Source organism: Mytilus trossulus, chromosome 7 (assembly GCF_036588685.1).
Source record: "Mytilus trossulus isolate FHL-02 chromosome 7, PNRI_Mtr1.1.1.hap1, whole genome shotgun sequence".
NCBI lineage: Eukaryota > Metazoa > Mollusca > Bivalvia > Mytilida > Mytilidae > Mytilus > Mytilus trossulus.
This window is the reverse complement of record NC_086379.1, coordinates 70,271,212-70,292,601: the sequence shown is the minus strand read 5'-3', so window position 1 is coordinate 70,292,601 and position 21,390 is coordinate 70,271,212. Positions and strand designations below refer to the sequence as shown.

Here is a 21,390-nt window from a genome sequence, read left to right as displayed (position 1 = left end):
TCTTTTGATAAATGTTACATCTGCCTATACGTCACATTTCGTTGTTTGTGTATAGTTAAACACCAAACAGCCTATTGTTTATGCGCATCAACTAACGCAACTTGGTAGTGACATAAAAGCTCTATGACGTTGTTTCAAGCAATGAAAAAACGTCAAATTGTAACGTCCTATTTCGCGCTTTTCACGGATTCCAACATGGTGTACGCTACGTAGGTACTTTACGTCTCCCAAGAAAAGCGAATCTATTATGCGTCGGCGCTATACTTTAATATCATGTGGAAATTTAACACAAATGGACACATAAAATACTACACTATATTTAACCTTCGTTTCAATAAAAATAATAAAATATAAATTTTATCTCGACTTTTTGCATTTGCGCCGTTCTGCATTTCATTTTTTTTTTAATTCTTTCACATGCGTAGATTTTGTCTTATATTTGCGTATATCTGCATTTCATTTTTTTTCTTCTTCACTTGCGTAGATTTTTGTCTTTCGTTTGTGCCGATTGTGTACAGGTTAGGTGAAGATTATTTTTATACCCGATTTGTGGGCATTATTTTTACTGGTCTGTGCGTTGTGTCTATGATCCTTTTCTTCTTTTCTATAGACTAGAAGACACTGCTCTTAATTTCTGAGTCTCTTGTTCTTCATTTGAATAATTTATCATTAAACCATGCATTATCCACTGATGCTTCTGATGTTTGAGTTTGTGCGTTAAAATTCATGCCGAAGACCTGTAATGGCTTCCTACGAATGTTTGCATGTCATGTTTTGGGATTTTTGTCAGATATCAGAACATTTTCCCGCCAAAATTTTAATTGCTTATACATGTATCTTGAAACAAGCACATTGACCTATACATTAGCTTTTGCTTTGTTGGTCATTTGAAACTGATAAGGCAAACCCTCTTTGGGCTTTTATGTACATGAAATGGAGCTGCGTCACTCTCGATAATTACATTCTTCATGAAAAATAATCTTACTATTTGTTATAAAACAACCTCTACTTTCTGACACAGATTCTGGATTTTCATCATTTTCCTTTAATTTCTGTCCATTCCGTGACTGTATACCCCTACAGTTCTGATCTATGTTTCCTGGGATTTGGCCACAAGAACTCCAAGACCCCCATGTAGTTTCGGCTTCTATAACAACTGTTAGGCCTAAAATGAAAAAGATGTGATACCTAAGGTTTCATATACTTCAGTTTGTGAAATATATTGAAATGATGCGTGGTTAAGATTGAGTATTCCTTTCGTAAGTCACATAAAGTAGACCAAAATCAGATAAACAATCACAACTATGCTAAAGGCCGATAAATGCTGATGAAGATGGACATACATTGATATAAAATCTGCTTTTCGTAGCTAGTACATAAGTACATAAATACATAATAGTACGGTGACCAGAGTGAACATTTTAAAAATTTAATCGTCAAAAATGGTATACGGCTGTATCATATATCATTCGAATCGAAAATTTATGTACTTTAAAATTAACTTGGTCGTCAAAACTAAATATGGTGCAGTTTTTCAGAAATCGAGATCAAAGGTCAACCACCATTTTCCATACGTAATTGCAATAGATATTAGATAGCAACTAAAATACCTTATCGCATAATTTGTATTGCAAAACCGCATGGGTTCTTTTTTTTCATTCAATTATCACCCAAAAATTAAAAAATCATCCTAAAATAAACTGTTTCGATAAAGTGAAACACTTTTAAAAAAAGGGGGATGATTTTTAACTAAAAAAGAAGTATTTTTTCGAAACAATCATTATTACAAGCATCAAAACTATAATAAATGAATATAAAATACGAAAAAAACATGTCTGCTTTAAGATAAATATCTTTTATTACCCAATATAAGTTAAACAATTAAGTTTTGTACACTGAGATTAGGGTTGGTACATGCCAAATTGACAACAAACTCTATTAACACAGACTGATATGTGGCTTTCAAAAAACATTTTATATGTTCTACTATGCATTACAAGGAACACTAACCAGCGCAGAACATATACACAATTGCAAAAAGTATTTTGGATTACTAGAACTGCATTTAACTGTGTGAAAACTTTAGATTTTTAATAAAGGTATCAGAAATACACATGCAATTTGCAAATCGCACCAAATGCGCTAGCCCTACTGTCAAATAAAATTTATTCTCAAACCTCTTCTGTTAGGGTATGTGTATGAACGTTCTTGCATGATTCTGATCCTTGACAGGATCATAAGTCGGTACATGCAAGGTTTTAGTCGACACAAACACACGACTTTTTACATTGTGACTTTCCCTTACACGAACACACGAGGTCATGAAGAAAATCTGCTGACATGTTTCCTTCAAAGTAGACAGGGTGCAATGAATATTTGAATGATTTCCTTCCCTATTCCAATAGTGAAGGCAGGGGTGGTTTTGCAAGACCAAATTTTGGTCTGAAATGAGGCACTAAGGATATGCTGTCGAAGCGCCGCTTCATAGGGCGTCAATCTGACCAGACTTGAATCCTTGCTTGTAGCAAGCTTAACTCGAAGTTTGTTAATGTCCTGATGGCAGAATGCATATTTCTGCTTTTGGTCGTTATGTCTTGCCACAAACCGTCTAGAGCATGATATGGCAGTCTCTGTGTCGGAATCTCCTAAATTGTACAGATCACTGAAATCCAGTACCGCATCTTTCAACACTTTATACACTGACTTTTTACCAATTCCAAATAAGAAAGAGGTAGTTTCACACCCAGAGAGAGCATGTACGGCATGAAGAACTCTACAAATGATTTCAGGGAGTGAAGATCACAGTTGGTGAATTGGCAAAAACCTTTTATTATCTTTTAAAGTACCAACATTTCCCATTTTGGATCCAAAATTCACTCATGTTGGTCATCTGATTGGAAAAATGAATACAGAGAACAATGACATCTGTATCAGATGTTTTGATAACGATCCTGCCTTTCTTTCCAACCTCTTTCAATCTTTTGTCTGCATGTAAAGCCTGAAGGATCATGCTGGTGCCTGAGTACTGAACAGTTCAGGACATTCAACGACTTCCTAGTCAGAAATAACTTTAGCAATTTCAGGATCTTCAAAGCAACCTGCCATATAATAAGTATGTCCAGGGAGCACTAATAGAGGATTTCTTTTAATAAACTAGACCAGGAAGTCACCAAAAAAATTAATGAGAGCCTGATTATTTTCTTTAACAGAAAAACATTTCTTCCAGTCGGGGACATTTCTACCTTCAATTACTTGAAACACATTTGCATGAGCAGTGACTTTGGTACGACGCTCTCTTTCAGCTGTCTTAATGGAGTGTTTTACATCATACCGATCAAAAACATCAGCTACGTATACTTTTTGTAAAAACAACTTGCTAAATAATTGCAATAGACAAGAGCAAGAACTCCAAAGGTTTTATGTTTCTTTGCATCCATGCACTGAACTATAGCCATACCGTCTCTCATGTAAATTGTCAACGAAGGAACAAAATCTGGCAAAGAAAGAACCGGCGAGACCTCATTTTCAAACTGGTTTACTAGATCTGATTCACACGATTTTCTCATTGTTCCATCTTCATGGAACAAAGAAACCGGGATAGGCCCAAGTGGAAGTGAGAGAATAATTTCAAACGTAACATCACGTCTAAAAACAATTTCTGGATTTATATGGCCGGTTATAATTTCGCCAGATTAACACTTAAGGGTTGTCTTAGCGTTTATATGTTCAAATGTTTTCCATTTGAACTTGGTAATAGGACTATAGAAGCTTCCGGATTGGTATAAAGAAAGCGCACTCTTAACAAATTTTCTGCACATATTTTCTCCTTCATCTACTACAGAAAGCAAAGAATCCTGAACTTCTCTAGTAGCATGCATGCCTGTAGAGATATTAATGAGACAAGGAGGGTCGGCATCTATATCAAAGGGGTCAGTCATGGTTTGGTTCAAATGAGTAATTATTGCTTGTACTTGCTCTTCGTCTCGCTTCAAAGCTGTCTGTTAGGTTACCTCATGCGAATTGTCACTTTTGCATGTAATACCTGCTCTTTCATTCATTTCATTACTAAAGGACGCTAATAAATGACGAGTCAGAGTCCACCTTATAAGAGCAGAATTCTGATTTGTAATTCCAACGATACCACCGGAACCCTTTGAATCTTTTATGATGGTTTTTCAGTGCCCATATCACTCCAAATGTGCCATTGAATATGCCTTGCTTTTGTCTGATAGAACACTCTCCTAGTTTAAAAGCTGATTCGATCTCTGCTCGTAGTTCGAGCATATCAAGAATATATACAGGCATCCATCTAGAGTAATTTGTACGATTGGTAAGGTAAAAATAGGGCAGCATTTTGGACGAAGACATCAAATCTGCCGACCAATTACCTTGTCGTTCTGCTCGTACATTTGACAACATAATTTGAACGGCAACTAGGAACATGTCCCAATATTTGAAAGTAGGTGATGCATCGTGACCTCATTCTTTGAACAGACCAGTATGAGGCTGTACATGATCTTCAAACAAATTTTCCAGTCTAGTTTTAATGTCTGAGTCTTGGTCCGTTTGATCACATATACTTGTATGGAACTCTAACAACACATTCCAGAACGCAGATGGTATCTGATTGAAGTAATCATAGGTCCTACATCAGTGTATAAATGCGATAAAAAGAACTTGTAGGGCTTCAAACACAAGCGTGAAACCTCTGACAGCCCTGTTAAACTCTTTAGCATTCAACATTAGTTCGGCTGTATTTCCAGCATACACACCAGAACCTACCAACAAATTTTGAAGACCGCCATCGACCCAAAGTTTCCCGATAGCGACTAAGAAACACGACAAACTATGGAAATCACCAAGCCTGAGAATATGGCGATTAAAAATGTCTGGCTTCGACCATTTGACTTGTTTTGCGATTGCATAGAGTTGCTGGTCAAATTTTTGAATTGCGTAATCCTTTCCAGAATCATTACCCATGTCAAGACATTTCTTCATGGCAGTATACACTGTGGTCATATCATTCGGTTTAGTCTATAATTGGATGATATGCTACAACTGTAACATCGGCGCCCTTTTTAGACAAGAGACTATTGTACCTTGTCCAAAAAGGAATCCTTTAAGTAAATATCATCTTTACGCTTACCAGCTGCAGCAAAAAAACGCGACCTTCTGTTATGTGTAAATAAAACTACTGTTACTGCTTTTCTGGCAAATTACACACTTTTCTAATATTAAACTTGGTTTCAGCCGCTTTGCAGTACTTGGGCCATATTTCAACGGACTTCCCTGTTGTGCCATCTTTTTGGTGTTAGGCCAGACCTCAATTTCTAAAAATAACTTTCAACTAAATAATTTATATTCCTCTTAAATAAATCAAACCTAACAAACACAACCTCAAAATTGAACAAACAACAAACAAAAATATCTAATACCAAAAGTTTTGACCAAATACAAGTAATATGAAGTGATAATTGCTATATAGTAATCGAACATATGGTGCACTCGAAGTTCAAAATCAATAAGGTTTATAATATCAGATCACCCGTACCTGACACGCCTTTCCGGAAATTAAGTAAGATTATATTTTAATAGTGAATATTTTGAATTCTATTTTACATCTTTTTGTGAAACTTATTATGATAAAAAATTATGTCACTGAAAAGAGTATTTACCGAATTTTCACGTTGTATAAATTAGTTCATAATTTAAAGATGCGTGCGTTCTTGCAAAGTATTGAAATCCGGTGAAGCGACAAAATGTCCAAAGTTTTAGAACTTTGTATCTTCATATTTATTTAACAAAAAACTTAGAATGTTACTTTTATTGCTTAATGAATAACATATTATATGTGCTATTAAAATCCTATACGGAATACATATATTTGGTAACGATTTAAAAAAAAAATTGCCGAAATTACATGCCTTGTAGAGTCCACATTTCATGTCATTTTTGCTAACAAAACGGCAAATTAAAAAAAACTGCGCCGTACGACTATTTGACGACCAGTCTAAAATTAAAGTAAAATCATTTCTCTAGATGTATATCGATTTTTAGCCGTATACCCTAAGGTGAAATTAAACTCTGTTAATAATCGCCTTTTTACTATTCCGTCACCGTACTATAAGTACTAGCTACTGCACTCATCAAGTAAAAGAGTACTTATACATATCTTTCAAATCAATTTTGTTTGACATTTTCTGAAAGTTTATTCAAAAAATTGTTTGCGGTTTTTTCCTACAAAATAAGTACAGATTTCATTGTAACGTAAAATAAGATGTTAGTGTTAACATAATAGAATGCAATCAATCAAAAATATTAACAAAAGCGCCATTAAAGATTGCATAACAAAAATATTGTTGGTTATATAATACCTCCGCTCCATTAATAACTTAGAACTATGCAAATAACAGCACATACAATAACACATGTTTACTCTATTATAGTACTGTTTGTGACTTAAAAACAAGGTTACTTTTCTATTTGGCAGCATTTATATAGAAACGTCGCACGCTACTAGTGTTACTTTGGTGAAATCACCGACAAGACACATTCATCTTGTTAATTTTTAAACATAAACAATGATATTATAAAGTGTTGTATATCATTTTAAAGCTTTTAAACTTTTCTTCTAGATTATGCAATTTTGTGTATGTAACAGACCATTTTCATTAATTAAAACTCAATAAAACCTTTATTTTGCAATATGATTTCCTTGTCCCGCGTTACAGTTTTGGTTTTGTGAAATTCTGAATACCGTAAAAAAACATATAATGTTTTACCAAACGATATAAAAGATTGTCTAGAACAAGCAATTTATAAGTGGGCGATGACGTAATAATTCATTTTATGGTAATTTGAGAACAAAAGGAAAGATTCGTCTTACGTCATGTATCAACAGATATGTTTAATTGTGTGTATCGGGTTTATGATTGTCATTGTTACAGGATCTCCACAACATAACTGATAATCGTTGACACTCTCGTAAAGTAAGGAACCCTCGCGTTTTAAATTTTAAAAAAAATAACTGTTTCGTGTGGATAAATATCGTATCACACTCGATGTAGTGGTAGAATCTATAATTATCGACTTTCGAGAAACGAATGATGTTCACTGAGGCAAAATTATAATAGATTTTTAAAAGTCAAAATACGGTTATTGTTTTATTTCATATTCAGAGAGACAAAAATGAATTTAATTATTTACAAAAAAAACCAATTGTACTTAAATAATTTATTGTTATTGTTATTAACACGTAAAAGCACGCGACGTTTGGAGTTGAGCACATACTTTTTCCTCATGCGGATATGCTGTTTCATTCGAAATTTAATGCATATAGAAACCCCTACTGAATATGTAGACTTATGTTGATCTTAAAGACATTTTAGCTTTGATTTCAAAAATAACGCTTTAAATCATTCAAATATGTTCCTCGCTGTTATTTCATTTGTCTCAATTCACATATTTGTTCTCAATAATGTTTCATGAAATTGTTTGACGTTCAAATTATTCTTTGCTTTAAGGTAGCATGTACGTAAATGAATGATCTTACTGAATTTTAAGAAATTCTGCATACAACTGTAGTATGAGGAACTATACACGAACACCGGAAAGTTATATACATATTTTTGTTTACTTTCTGAGATATAGAAAATAACATATACGGAAAATAGAAGTCATATGTGTACATTACATTTAAATATCTTTTAAAAAATGTAGCTATTTTGACATAGAATAAATATTTCTTGAAATCCTGTTCTACGAATTTTCTTTAAAATTATATATATTTACACATCTATTGTTTGTGCTATTTTCACATCTCTTGGTCTCTTGAAAACAAACTCACTAGCTGTAGTGAAATAACTTTTATCGGCAATTGATTGGTCAAAATTTAATTATGACGTTAAATTTTCTTGACTTCTTCTGAATAACCTATTGTGACCATGTCTTATGACCTCACATATAAAGAACATAACTTTCTGGAAATGTTTTAAAAGTCATTAGAAACACAGATTCCATCACTTTAACTCATGTATTACTCCAACAGTTAAACTTGAATGATCTTAAAAATATCGTAACACACTTATTGCAGTGTTATCATCCATATTTCTACCACTGTAACAAGTGTGTTACGATATTTCACTAATTCTTATGCTATTTCAACATTTCTCGATCGGAGTGAGACAAATGTTTTTCCCCACTAGTGAAATATAAGTTTCTAGCCAAATGATTGTTGCAGTAACGTCACGATAGGAAATTCAGAAGAAACCAAGAAAATGTGTGAGTAGTGAAAAAAATAGAGACATCTGATTTTTAAAACGTTTTAGATATAACAGAGACAATTTATTTAAATAATTTTTTCAGCAAAAACAACAAACTCAGAGACCGCGATAACTTTCGTAACAATTAACTAGAAACTTTAAACATATCACATGTTAATGAGGGGAATTTGCGAAAAATACCAGTCGAGAGAATGTTAAATTTCGCGAGCCGTAAGTTGAGGGAAATTCATTCTCAAGACTGGTATTTTTCGCAAATACCCCTCAAGAACATGCTATATATGTTTAATTACACCGAATGTTAATGTTCAAAAACGCATTGATAATTGTGACGTTACCAGCGTCCAGTCGGATAAAGTATTCTTTTGTAAGTACCACGGCAGAGAGAGTAACAAAGGCATTATCCTTTTGGCATATACCCCGGCGGCGTTAAAAAATGAACGATATTTATTTGATAACAGTAAATTGGTGAAAAATACACTAGCTATAAACCAATCTAGGGCCAGGATTCTTATATATGGTGTAATTGTAGCAGCAGAAATAACATATATCAATTACCAAGAAGATTTGGAGGACATATAATAGAAAAAAAAGCGATTTAAAATCTTTTTCAATTTTTTTTTTATCGATATTTATGAGCATCTTATGTATGTTTTTTTTTCTATAGTGCATTCAAAATGCTATATATCCAAAGGTATAAAGTTTTACTGGTTTATTTTTAATAGTCATTTGCAGTTTCATATCTCTGATTGCGTGCAAAAATTTAAAAAAAAATCCTCGAGATTGCCCATTTATGAACCTGTAACGTTGCTTCACATACCCTTTCTTATTTTAGAAAGTTCAATCCCTTTTAAAGAAACATGATAATAGTATAGAGGAAATGTCGTCATTTTTTATTAACGTTGTGTTTCTTTTGTGTCGTTTGTTTCCTCTTACATTTAAGTGTGAATTCACATTACTAAATGACGTGTCACGGTACTTTTTCTATCCCAAATTCATGTATTTAGTTTTTATATTATATTGGTTATTCGCATCGGATTTTGTCTAATGCTTAGTTCGTTTATGTGTGTGTTACATATTAATGTTGTGTCGTCATTTCTTGTATTTAATGCGTTTCCCTCGGTTTTGGTTTATGACCCGGATTTGTTTTTATCTATCGATTTATGAGTTTTGAACATCGGTATACTACTGTAGCCATTATTTATATATTGTAAACAGTTATAAATTAGTATTCATAATTTTTGTTTGCATAGATATGTACTTTTTACATTTTATAATCGATGATTTCCACACGTTGCGTACTACTTATTATAGATATGTATTCGTATCATTTCCTTGCAAAGTGGCCAAATTTTCTTTTTCTAAGAAAACCAATATGTTTCCAAAGGTTGAAAAATAATTGTTTACTGTCTCGGTATGTCGACATCAGAGTACCTGCAGTCACTGGTAGTCAGTTCAAAGTAAATTACAACTGCATTTATACATAAACCATGGTCTTCCAGTCGAAAGTATCTTTCAGTGCACATGCAATGGGTTTAATGCGAATACGTCATAAACAGTAAGAGAAAGGCATGACGTTGTGTTAAAAGGTACGGAATAATATAGCCATAAAACATCACTTGGTCCGAGTTATTGATAAAAATTAGATAAAAAAAAACAACACTAAAATCGAAATTCGTAATTTAATAAAAAAAAAATAAAAAAAATTTAAATGAACATTTTGGTTCAAAATGGCCTTTTTATACAGTATACTTCAAAATCATCCAAATAAAACGGATCACCTACACAGGCAAATTTCATTTACATTAATTTCATGTGGGTTTAAATTCATGTGAAATTGAATTTCACCTCATGAATTTTACCTCAAACGAGCTTATACGTGAAACTCACATGGAATCAGTTTGTATGAGTTTCACTTCAATCTCATGTGAAACTCGTGTGAATTCAAAAAATAAAATTCATATAAATTTTGAAAATAGAGTATGTTAAATAACATCATTATTTTCACATTTAATTAACAACATGAAAAATATATTTTTTTGTTGTAAATTTCACGTGAAATTCATGTGAAAAAATTAACATCAGATTCTTTATTCACGTGAAATTCACATGAAAATAGTCACGTGAGTTTCATACATAGGCTCGATTGAGGTGTAATTCATGACAGCAAATGTTGCGTGTATAGCTAGACTAAAAAAAACTAGAGAGTTCCTTCGTCAGTTCAAAATAAATTGTAAAATTGAATCCGTTCCGGATACCATAGAGATTTTCAAATTATCAGCAATAACTAATAAGGTATAGACTTTTATAAGCATTTATAAGTTTTAAAGTTGTTAATTAACATGTCATGATATTGTTACATTCTTTAAGTACCCACTAAAAGATTTGAGTCGAAAAGTACGAAATGGTCTTTTTTTTCCTTTGAGTTGCAATGCGATTTAGATTTTACTATTTTTTAAGACCAGACAGTGCCTATGGTTGCTAAAATTGGAAATCATAAAACATCCCTTTTTACCTATTTTGTATTTTTGTAGAATACTAGTAATTCCTGCAAAATTACACGTACCTCTTTTAGCAAAATGAAGAAGTATACACATTTTTACAATTACTATAAAATAAAAATGATAAATTGACAAATTCATATTTTTTTTAGTGTCATGTAGGAATGGAGTATAGTTCAACAATCTATATTTTTCAATCAAATACAATGACTGCCTTTTAAATCCTTATCCATAGTTGACACTTATTTGTTTTACTCTATGATACCGATGATTACCGTGATGATATATGTTACATTTTTTATATGATCATGAAACAAATGATTATATGCTTTTGTCCATTTTGTTTACCAAAAAATTCAAAAAAAAATAAAAATAGAAAGTTGGGTTTAATACTCACTTAGAATCAGTAGAACCCCAAACATTGTCCACATCATGTATCTATGATAAGGATGAGCCCCTACATCACCTTGATGGTTTACACGATAAAAGCTTATTAACTTTTTAAAGTAGAGACAGTAACTTTAAAAGCTAATATTGGATTGGTTATTTGATCACACTTATCCAATAGTTACTGTTATTTAGTTAAAATAAATGTTTAAAATCAATGATATGATACTGGACATCGTTCATCATACTATCATACAGAATTTACAAAACAATTGGTTAATTAGCAAAACATATAATCATATTGTATTATGGCGGACAAACTTCATAGTTTGGTGGGTTTTTTTTATCGACGATATCACACTATACTGGTAGCCCTCATTAAAAAAATCAATCACATTCTTCATTGTTATGCTAACCATTATTGTTTTCATGTTCTTTATACAAATAGGGGTTATTAAATGAGTGGCAATAGGATTAAAATCTCAATGTGTTAAAAGTAAAAGATATATATAGGCCAAAGTAAGGCCTACAACACGGATACTTGGCTCTCATCATCAAGCATTCAAAAAAGGGCCCCAAATTGATCAGTCTATACCCTTTTACAGGAAATCCAACGGCCTAATATATCAAAAAGGAGAAACACATATTAATCTACCTTATAGTTACTACTGAGAAAATCTCCGTGTTATCCGGAACGGATTGAAGTAAACAATTTATTTTTGAGTTGATGAAAGTGGCACGGTAGTATTTCCTGGCCCATAAGGGATAATGATGGCCTTTTTAGAATTTTCATCACTTTCTAACACTGCAAAAATCTACCTTTACAGTTAACTGAAGTACTTTCATTTTACTATTTAGAAATGAATATGAATGTGTATCATGACCGTTCACTTTTTTTGCTATTTTTTAAAAATCTAAGGCCACCGGTGCAGTGCACGTGAATACACAATTTTTAAAAACAATTCTTAAAATTATTAATTTTCGTCTGTTTGTATAATTTTTTTATATTTTATACACCTGATTCCTCCCTCAGTTTAGAAAAGTGTGTTCAGTTGATACAGTATTTTTTGTCCAATTACACTGTTCAGATATATTGAATAAGGTAGGGTACACAAAAGTGCAACCTAAATTCTTGAATGCATATATACCTAAAGGAACTCTCTCGATTAGTTTTTAGCCCAGCTAGGTGATCCGTTTTATTGAAAACTAAGATTTGTATCTTTTTTTTTTTCAAAAAGAAATAACAGATTTAAAAAAGCAAATTTTAAAATAACAAGAACGTTGCGTTCGTACGCGAAGTGAAAGAAGAGCAGAAAGCTAATGTACTAGATTTTAAGTCAACTGATCAATTTTACAAGTGCGGGACATGTCCATTGTTCACTTCATTTATAAGTGTTATTGACTGTATATCCATCATATATGAACAGGAACAAAAGTAATTATTAAAATGATAAAGGTTTATTTTATCTGAATTAAATCATTTATGTTTATGTTGACTTAGATTACAGAGTACATTTAAAATAATCTGAATAATACCATGATGCCAAAAGTGATTTAAAACAAAACAATAGAAACGCTTTCTCTGTTGTCAGTTATGGGAATTCTAGAAAAATGAAGCTTTTAACTCTTTTGTGTAGATCTCGTCCCAGACAACATAGGATTGGATATTTGATGTCCATTAGTAGTTACTGACTTGTAATGAGCTGATGTTTCAAGTCGTTTGAAACTATTAAAAATATAACTGAAGCAGATAATAGATAGCGATTAGTCATTTATCTAAACGTTTTATCAAAAGGCAATAATCTATTTTTAAAAAGAAATGAAAATATCTGACAATATAAAAACGTTAAAAATTGAATAAGAATGCGAAGTAATATGTTATAGGACTATTAAAGTATATACGAGCATGTTAAAACAGGCTCTTCATAATCATTTGGTTTGGAATGATACTAGTAGTCTGTATTCTTGATTTAGAAAATATAATTGCAAGAAAAAAAATACACATTTATTTACTTAGAATACTTTAGATCATTCAGGTGTCTTTATTTAGTATGTACAAAAGAACAGCCAGTAGTCATTGGATATTGTAGATCATTTAAATAGTCTTGACATATCTATTAGTACAAAAAACAGCTAGTAATCATAGAATATTGTAGATAATTCCAGCATTCTTGACCTATTTATTTGTACAAAAAAAACCAGCCAGTAAAGTCATTGGACACTGTAGATCATTCAGGTAGTCTTGACCTATCTATTTTTAAAAAAACACAGCCAGTAGTCATTGGATACTATAGATCATTCAGGTAGTCTTGACCTTTGACCTGTTCATTTGTATTAAAAAAAAATCAGGCAGTTGTCATCTTCACTTCACACACACACACATATATAAGAATATCAATTATATGCTTACGAGACATGTTGCAATGTCAAACTTATTAAGGTATGTGAAAATCAAGACTATAAAAAATATCCCAATATTAGAGTCAGTGGCGTCATTTTTCCTGAGAGCTTTCTGCTCTTTGATTTCCTGTTATTTGTGGTAATTTTGCTCACACATTGTTGTCAATATCAATATAATGCAACTCTATCCGGCTGTATTACAATTGAGAGGTTAAGCTAGGTATAAACCCAGGTCTCATCAATCAAAGCATACAAATATTTCTGTCCAATTTAGGAATACGACGGATGTTATCCATTCGTTTAATATGGTTGAGCTTTTGAGTTTGCCATTTGATTAGAGACTCCGTTTTGAATTTTCCTTAAAGTTTGTTATTTTTGATTTTTGACTATTCTTTTTTATTCAGGAACAAAATGATAATGGGCGTCTGTAATTGACCATTCAATATTTGAACTTGAACTCTGAATTTGAAGGTGTGGATTTACATCCGAGGTAGTAAATGTTTTGTTTATAATTACTTTGGCGGGCCCTTCGTATTGTGAATGAAAGTTTAGCAAGTGTAGATTTGATGAATCAGTCTTCATTGAATTGCTGGTAGCACTTTATGTATCTTAAAATTGTTTAATGATAGAGTAAATAAATTTTCCATCTCTCTTCCGATTCATTCTTGGAGTCAAATATTTACTTAGTTATTGTATGAAATATTTATTCAAATGTGTTATGCCAATTCTAAAGGCATATGACCAACTCAATGTTTTACCAAGAAATTAAATCAGAAAAAGCACATGGCCGGTGCAATGTTGACACAATTACAAAAATGTTTGCAATCAATTTAAAAATAATTACAAAGTAAAAATCGAGGGAGAAACAAATAATTTTATCTGTTATTAGGGCACAGCTTATGCGCAAAATGTTATTTCAGACACGAGACAGTCTATGAAAAAGATTTACGTTTTTGTTAACACTTGATCTTATTTATAGAAAGCCATTGTCAAGACCGTAGTCTGTAACTATTTGTATATACCTTAATTACATATTATTATGGTTCCAAACACCACGGAGATAGACAAAAATGCTTGAATAATTTATGGATACCAGTCATATGTTTACGACCAATTTACCAGCCATCCTAAAATCACAATACGACTCACTTATCCCGACATTCAAAAGACAACGTAACGTCTACTTCAGAGAAAAAATAAAAATTGTGTTAAAACAAGAACCACTCCAAAAAATAAATTTACAAAACTCCGAGGAAAAGTCAAAACGGTATGTCCCTATTCAATGTATGCAGCATTATGTTTAGATTGAAGAAGTATATAATATTTTTGTCTAAGATTTTTTCGAGCAGAAAATCTAAATGGAATAAAACACAGATATTGATAGGAATATATTATGTCAGATTTTAAGGTATTGTTGGTTTTCAATCATATGATATCCTCATACGAAATACACACAGATACTTATTGAATTCTGCTATATGTACATCAAAACAACTATCTTTACCATGTTAGATTAGGATCGAGCGCTCACGACCATGATAGTTATCCCCGCTACAACCTTTGTGTGTCTATCATAAGTCATGACCCTGTATTAAGTCGTGGATTGTTTCGTTAAATTCTTGCCGTAAGTCAAACTATTGGGTATGTCATCATGCTAACCAGATCTTCAGTACCGTTTTTGTACATATTCAAACTGATAAATGATTTCAAAAAAGTTAATACATCTTTTTTCATTCAGCTATTGTTAAAGAATAGTCAAAATCCTGGTCATGTAACCATGCTAGCCATATCTACAATATCGTTTTATACATATTCAAACTGATAGAAATAGTTTATACTTCGTATTTCATTCAGCTTTTTTAAAGAATAGCCTAAATCTTGGTCATGTAACCATGTTAGCCATATCTGTTATATCCTGTAAATACATATTCTATCTGATAGATGTTATCAACATAGTTAATGCCTTTGTTTTTCATTCAGTGATTGTTATCTAACTCTAGAGGATGTATTCCATTTTAATTAATAATTGAACAAATTATCAATTTCTTTTAAATTAAAAACAAACAACACATTTTATGGATCTAAAACTGTTACAATATATTGAATATTATATCAAAATGTATTGTGTTTGTTCAACAGATAAGCAAAGCGGATAGTTTAATTATCTCATTTTTGTTTAAAAACGAGGCATCATGTTTTAGTATAACTGAAAGATTTCAAAGAAAAAAAAAATTATTTATTTGTTTAGAAATGTTGTTGTTCTTTACTGCATTTACCACAGACTTGAAAAAATAGTAAAGCTACGGAAAAAAGAAAGTACATACAACATGTTTGTATCTATTAAACTTTTGAGCTAAATGTAAATAACTGATACACTTCTTAAATGTTCTAATTGATATTTTATAGTGTGTCTTTCTATGTTGTGATGTTATACAGATGTTTCAGAAAAGGAAGAAGGTGTGTTACCATTAAAACGTTTAATCCCGCTGCAATTGTTTGCACCTGTCCTAATTTAGAAATCTGAGGTTTAGTTGTTGTCGTCTGTTTTTGTGGTTTATAAGTGTTTCTCGATTCTCGTCTCTTCTATAGATTAGACCGTTGGTTTTCCCGTTTGTATAGTTTAACACTAGTAATTTTGGGGGCTCTTTTAACCTATAATGGTTAACTTTTTAAAATTTTGACTTAGATAGAGAGTTGTCTAATTGGTACTCATACCACATCTTCCTATATATATGGAAAAAAGTAAAATAACAAATATACCACACTCCTAAGAAAAAAATCCAAAACTGAAAGTCCGTAATCAACCGAAATGTGCTTTATTAGCCGTGAAACTGTCATCTTCTCGTTGTAGGTTGCTTAACCGTAGATTTTTGATATTTTTTAAAAGACAAAGTTCAGTTGCAGAGTGTATTACTGAAGTTCGAAGTTAAAAATTACCAATTTAACTTAAAAGGTTTTCGATAAAGACAACAGTAGTATACCACTGGCCAGGGTCCAAAGTCATAATATATCGATTGAGAGGTAACAAATCCGGGTTACAAACTAAAATTCAATAAAAGTTTTATTGAATCAATGAACTATAGAAAAAAAGGAATGGGTAAAGATAAAGGTAGATTAGCATATTTCCAAGAAAACTTTTACCATTATTTAAAAATTCACATTTTTATGTCGTAAAGTTTTGGTGGTTTTTTTTCCCTTAATAAAATATTTAATGCGCTTTTCCATCAAGACTGTTAAAATTTAAAGTCATTAATGAATAAAACCTAAAAACATTTGGTACTATTGTGCAATTTTATCTGGCTAAAAATATGCAAACAAGAAGTTACTATTTATGTTTTACTCGTTATGGGACATTATGGGAAAAGTCCGGTATTATGAAAATTCAAAATATCACTTTATAAACATCGTATGATATAACAGAATTAACTGCAAAAAATAGGAAATAAATAAAAAATAAACAAAAAAATAATCGGGATTTCATGAGATTTTAATACTTTATACTGCTTAAGGACATTTTAAAATTGTCATTTTAGACAGGGATGTTTTTAAGATTTAAAAAATCGCATAATCTTGTTTTTTGTCTATACTACTGGTAAGAAATTACGACTATAAATCTGACAGATGTGGGTTTCTGAACCTTGGTACGTGTATACAGATCATCAATTACCAGAAACAATAAAATTGTAATACAAGCAGGCAATCTTATGGCGGGATAATTATCGAAAACACCACGAAAACGCTCTTTTATAAATATTAAACAAACATATGGAAAATGCGAAACGAGCACAACAATCCATCCATTCGTTTTTTATTTAATAGGCCATTCTTGTAGATGTTTATTAATATGCCGAACTAGAAATTTCTTTGTTAGGTTCATGATACACAAAGCTGTTACACATAGCGATGACATTATGCATAATGTTTTTGTTTATTTTGATTCGATTTGCTTTTCCTCGGTAAGTGTATGTATAAAGTCACTATCAGACTATGCATTTAACTGTTTAAGTGCTTTATTACAGTTGTTATGTTTTCAATTTAAAAACAGGTAAAACAATAAGTCTCAAATATAATGGACTTTTTTTTTTTTATCAATTTGTCATTCAGAAAGAAACATGTTTCAAAACTGTTAATGACATACTGACTATTTATAGCTATTCAACTATTTAACAAAATGGTATTATTGAATAAAACATCATATTTGCGTTTTATCAATCTATTTATTTTTTGCTACTTAGCTTCATTATCACAATTGTCGATAAACCAAATATTTCCTATAATTACCAAAAATTCATTGATTTATTGGTGTACTTTTTCATTCATAGACTATACTTTCGACATGAAGAAAATGAACGTTTATTTTTCATGTACTTAAACATGAGTTTAAAAGATCGTCAAAGATAGCACAATTTTAGTTTTAAATACCAGCCATGAGTTTTGTCTACAAAATACTCATAATTGACGCCTTTGTCAAAAGAGTCAAACTCCAGAACTGCATTGAGTCAATATAACATATGATAGATAACTGCAATAAGACCATACTACAAACTATGCATTGGCTAGAGGTAAAGGGGGAGAGTTGAGATCTCATAAACTTGTTTAACCCCGCCACATTTTTGCGCCTGTCCCAAGTATGGAGCCTCTGGTCTTTGTTTTGTCTGTGTATTATTTTAATGTTAGTTTCTTGTGTATATACAATTTGGAAATTAGTATGGCGTTCATTATGACTAAACTAGTATATACTTGTTTAGGGGCCAGCTGAAGGACGCCTCCGGGTGCGGGAATTTCTCGTTACATTGAAGACTTCTTGGTGACCTTCTGCTGTTGTTTTTATCTATGGTCGGGTTGTTGTCTCTTTGACACATTCCCCATTTCCATTCTCAATTTTATTGCCAATAAATAGTAAACCATAAGCAACTGTCATTTTAATTTATCACTAGATCACACCCGTGATATCGCGGGTCTGTGACTGAATTAAAGAATATAACTATGCGTAAGCCTTATTTTAGTATTGGTATTGTCATCTAATAAAGTCATGCCGATTATAAGATGTACAGTTTTCTCTGCTTTCAACATCTTTCTGTTTGAACTCGTCGACATGGAACTTATCAATTATTGGTATTATTAATTTTATTTGGAAAACAAAAAGGGCCTGGAAAGGAGTATTTTTAATCAACAGCATTGTCCTTTATGAGTTATAAATAAAGTTGAATTATTTGCCTCGCTGTTTAACGTCATTCCGGCTAACCAATTGAAAACTGTACATGCTGTACCTATACGCCTTATTTTAATTCCAGATTTATAAAAAAAAAAAAAATTATTAACAACTTGCCAATAAAGAGTAAATAATAAGCAACACTTGGCAATAAAGAGTAAATAATAAGCAACCATTGCCAGGAAAGAGAATATAATAAGCAAACATTGATAATACGAGTAAATCAAATGCAACCTTTGTCAATAACGAATGAATCCATTTAATAATGCGATCAAATTTTAACGACAAAAGAGATGATATCAGCTTTCCAATTGTGAACTTTCCATTTCGAAATAGCAACATTCTAGCAGCACCTACATACGGGGTATATATCTTCCAAATGATACGATATTCCCGTGCTTGTATTTCCTATCATGATTTTCTTGATAGAGGGTTGCTACTCACAAGGAAGCTAAGAAACCAAGAGTGCCAAATGGTGAATTTGTAATCATCCCTTTCTTAATTTTACGGACGCCATCACGAGTTGGTTGACCGTTATGGAGTAGCCGTTTCACAGATGATATCGGAATGTTCCTTACGGCGTAACTTACATCCCCTTTCCTTTCATGAATGTGACCTACCGAATTAGACTATTTACTGTGTATGTTAACCCATGAGTAACACGCCGGATGCCACACATGTGGAGCAGGATTTGCTTACCCTTCCGGAGCACCTGAGATCACCCCTAGTTTTTTGGTAGGGTTCGTGTTACTTAGTCTTTAGTTTTCTATGCTGTGGCATGTGCACTTTTGTTGTTTGTTTGTCTTTTTCCATTTTTAGTCATGGCGGCGTAAGTCTTTTTTCGATTTCTGAGTTTGACTGTCCCTCTGGTATCATCCTCCCCTTCTTTTATTTTTGTATAGGATGATGTTTGTTATAAATCGAGAAAAAGTAATGGAATCCGTTTTATTTTATCTCCATTATTTGAATAAATAGTATGGAAAGAAAATGTATGTCGTGGTTTACAAGACGGTGTATTAGTTTTAATCATGTTTGTTCCCACGCAAACTAAGTTTCATTTCTACACAAAAAAATAAGCGTTAAAATAGTCCAAGTGATCATAAGGAAAAACATGAGTTTCATAATATAAATGGTATCAATTATACTGTACCATTTCAACAATAAATGTCTCTTTGGTGATGCTCGATGTTAAAACTTGTATATCAATTCGGCAACTGGCATCTAGTGGTTTTAATTGTTTTTAACAGGTCGTTTCTAAAGGAATGGTAGAAAAGGGTCAAGGAGGATCAATAGTAAACATCTCAAGCATATCCCCAAAAAGTGTTATTGACGATAAGTTACATTCGGCGTACTGTCCTAGTAAAGCTTCTGTACATATGCTTACTAGATGTATGGCATTAGAACTTGGACCTCATAATGTAATTTATAGTTAAATATGTTAGATAAGTACTTTTTTCATATTATTAATGTATTTTTTGTGATAAAAGTGTTTACATGACATCATAATTTAACAAATATGGATCATATATGTAATTTTGTAAATATTGAGGAACTGAGGGACAAAATGTATGGAATAAGTCTCCCAATGTTATGAAGATATTACATGTATAAATTTGTTTACTTTTTACAACAAATGGTCAGACATTGATCTGTACCTGACAAACATAACAAGGTATTTTTGCACCCTAAATTTTCCAATTTCTAATATCTTGTGCAAATTACAATCCAAACTTTCGGTCGCTACAATATCTTGACAACTAATTAACAGAAAACGGACATTTCACGTGGGGAATTGATAAAGTGTGTTATCCCTCCTGTTTAAACTACTCAAGAATAATAAAGATCCAAGTCAATATGACACCCCTTTATCAAATAGTTAGATTTGTAAAAATTTATAAGACCAATTAGGTCAGTGGTATTTTCACCAAGTTTGACATAAGTTCTAAATTTTTCAGATCCGTGTGAACAGCGTAATTCCTAGTCTTGTTTGGACAGACCTAACAAGAGAGGCTGAGGGCAAACCAGAAAGAGTAGATCAATATCAAGCGTTCAAACAGTTACATCCTCTTGGAAAATTTCTAGGTATAAGAAATTGACTTGATTATGTACCACAACTCTGATCAGTCATTATTATATAATTGCTTCTTTTTTTTGAGTTCACGAGATTACTTTGGTTTTTGTTTTGCCCTTATCTGTCTATCACACTCAATTAATTCGATTCTTTCGGTAAACTGCCGAAGAATAAAATCAACTATGAAAATGTTATATGCATTGACCAGTTTCAAAACTTTAAATATATAGGAAGATCCAGAAAACACTTGAGAAGCATGAATATAACCGTATTTGGCACAACTTCTTGGAATTTTGGGTCCTCAATGCTCTTCAACTTTGAATTTGTTTGGATTCATTACTGTTTTGATCTGAGCGTCACTGGTGAGTCTTATGTAGACGAAAAGCGCGTCTGGTGCATTAAATTATAATCCTGCAACCTTTAATTTTTTTTTACATCGTCGGGTCGAAGCTACTACTTTAGGACGTTTCGTGTTTTGAAGCCGAGTTTTATCGATTGTCACCTTATAGTAAACAACTCACAAAAAGCATGGGTATTGAG

At 32.0% G+C, this 21,390-nt stretch overlaps 1 protein-coding gene across 1 annotated transcript; it reads left to right on the top strand.

Moving 5' to 3' along the window:
• Positions 1-20,041: 20,041 nt before the first annotated feature.
• On the top strand, positions 20,042-20,875 carry LOC134726632 (L-xylulose reductase-like). The gene is made up of 2 exons (XM_063591044.1): positions 20,042-20,197; positions 20,735-20,875. The coding sequence occupies exons 1-2, from the start codon at positions 20,042-20,044 to the stop codon at positions 20,873-20,875; spliced, it is 297 nt and encodes a 98-aa protein (XP_063447114.1).
• Positions 20,876-21,390: the final 515 nt, after the last annotated feature.